Source organism: Elaeis guineensis, chromosome 8 (genome assembly GCF_000442705.2).
Source record: "Elaeis guineensis isolate ETL-2024a chromosome 8, EG11, whole genome shotgun sequence".
Lineage (NCBI taxonomy): Eukaryota > Viridiplantae > Streptophyta > Magnoliopsida > Arecales > Arecaceae > Elaeis > Elaeis guineensis.
This window is the reverse complement of record NC_026000.2, coordinates 2,526,001-2,529,124: the sequence shown is the minus strand read 5'-3', so window position 1 is coordinate 2,529,124 and position 3,124 is coordinate 2,526,001. Positions and strand designations below refer to the sequence as shown.

Here is a 3,124-nt window from a genome sequence, read left to right as displayed (position 1 = left end):
ACAATGAAGGTGCAAAAAGTATTTGGACAGATCCTTAGGGTGCTTTTACCGTTAATGTACCCTCTAAAGCAATATTTTGGAGAAACCTACGACCCTCAGTGAAAACTTTTAATAAAATGAACTAAACACTCTGCTTTATACCTTGAAATTGATATATTCATTTTTAACCAACCAACTATGATAAACAATATAATAGATCAAAACTGCTTCAGATTTTTTATCCTTAGAAGAAGATTTTTCTTTGATGATTTGTAGAAACTTATGTGAGGAAAACAGAAAAAAAGATGATGAATTCTGAAGTGGTGCCAGCCTCCATACCTATATTATCATTGTACATTGAAATATGACATAAAGAGTAAATTTATATTCATCAGAACATAAGTCACAATGGATTGGTATGTAAAACACTCACTGATGTAAAATATTTCTAAATGGAATCTAATACCAAGATATTTCTCATAGAAATAAAATAATTTTAGAATGAACACCTATCATCAAAATCCAAGCAATATTATAATTTGGTTGAGGTTTAGATAACAATAATTTATAAAAGCTAGATAGATTAATCTATCACAATTGTCATGATCACCTTAAATTAAAATAAATAATATTTTCTCCACCATCTCCTTTATGCAATAGTTGAGTAAGAACCGGCTAATTCCATGTCCCCTTGTCAGCAATTATAAGATCCTTTAACTAGAAAATCTTGTAACGAAATAGTATCAATAAGAGCAAGCCATCGAGCTAATGGGATAGATGACAATCATGGATCATGGAGCACATCAATTAATATACCATTGCAAATGCATTGATTGATCTATTTTTATTTTTTTAAATATGGGGAAGAGGGAGAGTTTGATCATTAATTGTTTATTTCTCTTCTCAAGTATACGAGGCTCTCATCGAATAATTCTTTTAATTCGAGGGTCTAATCTATCGGAAAGCCGGAGTGGGCAGCGGGCGGGAAGGAGGACTCTGTGGTCCCGAGGAATTCTTGGATAGACCCTAGTCATTTCAATTGTAAGCAAAGTTCTTGGTTGAGAGACCACCTATTTAAACATAAAGAGTACAGGTCTGAAATTGTTCTCCAGTTCAAGGACTTAAATCAAGTTAGAACAAGATCTAATTAGGCAAGCTAGGAGACTGATCCAGCTAACCCGAACTCAAATGACCAGATAGGTTCTTCAACTATATTTGCTACAAACCAAGAAATTTGCTTACAATTTCAGTCCTGCACTCTTCATGTACCACTCTGTCCAATTTTGTTTATCTTTATGTTCTTCAGCAAGCAAATCAGGTGACTGATTAGTTGGCAAATATAGCCTACAGTGAATAATTTTGGAAAGTATTGCAAGAGGGCTCTCCTCCAATTTTGGCTCAATCTATTAGTGCAGATGCTTTCGGCACCATCTTCATTTATTTGTAGTAAGTGTCTTCACTCCCTCTTACAACCCCCACCCTCCCTCTCCTACACACACGCACACACACACACAACACCCGCGCGCAGGCGGACGCACATTTCCATAGGATCTGGGCTGATAAGGAAAACCGGCCCCAGTAAAACAAATTCTAGCCGGTCCAGACAGGACCCAGAACGGTGTCCCGACCGGGCCGGGCGTGGCTCACCCACGTAAGTGCGAGACGTAGCTCAGGGGCGACGCGACGACGGTGCTCTCCACCCCCTTGCAGCTCAGCGAGCGCAGAAGCTTCCAGGGGCCTCTCCCCTCTTCGCGCCTCCACCCGCCACACTCCGCAAGCAGCGTCGTTCTCCGCTGCCTCTGCCGGTTCCGGATGTCCTTCATCTCCATCGCCGCCGGCACCCTTACAGACCCGAAAACGACCAGATACCACTTGGGCCTCGACCTCGGCGTCGCCGGAGGCGGAGGCGGTGGTGGTGCTGGCTGAGGGGTCCTCGGGTCCGTTTCCGAGGCCGCCCTTCTCAGACTCGGGTATTCCGCCGCGCGCCCCCCGCCGCCGCGGGGCCGGTTGATCCCGTCGAGCGACTCCGACCGCCGGTGATCGAAAGGTGCGTTTTTGGGGGCGGGGGCATCGCTCCTCTTTGTCGGAGACAACTGCGGAGGGGCCTTATAAGGGAGAAGGTTCCCCTTGAGGAAGACGTCCTCGGCGGAGCACATCTCCTCGGCGGCCGAGTGGTTGCCGGAGAAGAACTCGAAAGGGTCCGTAGGAGGAGGAGATAATTGGCAATCGTCGGACGAATTGGGGCCGTCGGACTCGTCATGGTCCGCCAGGGGGAGGTCGCAGAGGGAGAGAGAGGTGGAATCGTCGCCGTCGGATTCGTCGGATCGGGACGTTGAGGACTGCTCATCCTCGAGCTCCGCCGCCATGGAGAGGTGGTGAGGTCTCTCAGGCTCTTCGCTTAGCTTTAGGTATTCTCGAAGTTTTTGTCGGGGTGCGGTGGGAAGCGAACGCGGCAAGGTGCGGATGTTTTAAAGTAGAGCGAGGCCGGGGGAGGTTTCGGGAACGCCAATGCTTTCCGTCTCACTTGTTTTAAAATGACAAATCTGCCTTCACCGTAAGACCCTCAACTCTCCCTAAGGGTTCTAGTTCAAGAAAAGCTTGGGAGGTTGTGTTTCCGCTTGCACTTGTCTTCTGCTAGAAGCACTTATTTGAAAATTATAACTTGTAATCAGAAACAAATGGATAGGATGGAAGAGGATTTACACTGATGTTCCGTCATTTGACATTAATGAGGCTAGTTAACATGGTTAACTTCATTATATACTTATTTAAAAGTTTCTCTTCCGGAATTCATGCTCTTTTTTTTTTTTGAAAAAAAAATGATATATTGTTAAGAACAGGAAAAACAGGTTTTAAAAAGCAACAAGTTAAAAAATATTACATAAAGTGTTCTTCTTTTTTTTTTAATGATTGATTGATTTTTTTTGACCCTTCTATCTTCTCAATTTCACCATAACATATTATTTTAAGAATGATGCATTTCTCACGAGCAAATTTATAAGTGATATATTATTTTGATACTCTTTCTAAATTTTTATCACACTTGCTGTCTAAGATATGCTTTATCCTTTATTCTAATCTCAAATCAAATTTTTAAAGTAAAAAGGTATCTTTCAACTATCTTCATGATACGTTTTTATTGAAA

General features: G+C 42.9%; 1 protein-coding gene across 1 annotated transcript; it reads right to left on the bottom strand.

The window, feature by feature from the left end:
• Positions 1 to 1,622: 1,622 nt before the first annotated feature.
• Positions 1,623 to 2,345, bottom strand: LOC105050793 (uncharacterized). Its single transcript, XM_010930945.3, has one exon. The coding sequence runs from the start codon at positions 2,343 to 2,345 to the stop codon at positions 1,623 to 1,625; it is 723 nt and encodes a 240-aa protein (XP_010929247.1).
• Positions 2,346 to 3,124: the final 779 nt, after the last annotated feature.

Excerpts from the sequence above, each read along its gene's own strand:
- LOC105050793 (XM_010930945.3), bottom strand. The coding sequence starts at position 2,345 with ATGGCGGCGGAGCTCGAGGATGAGCAGTCCTCAACGTCCCGATCCGAC.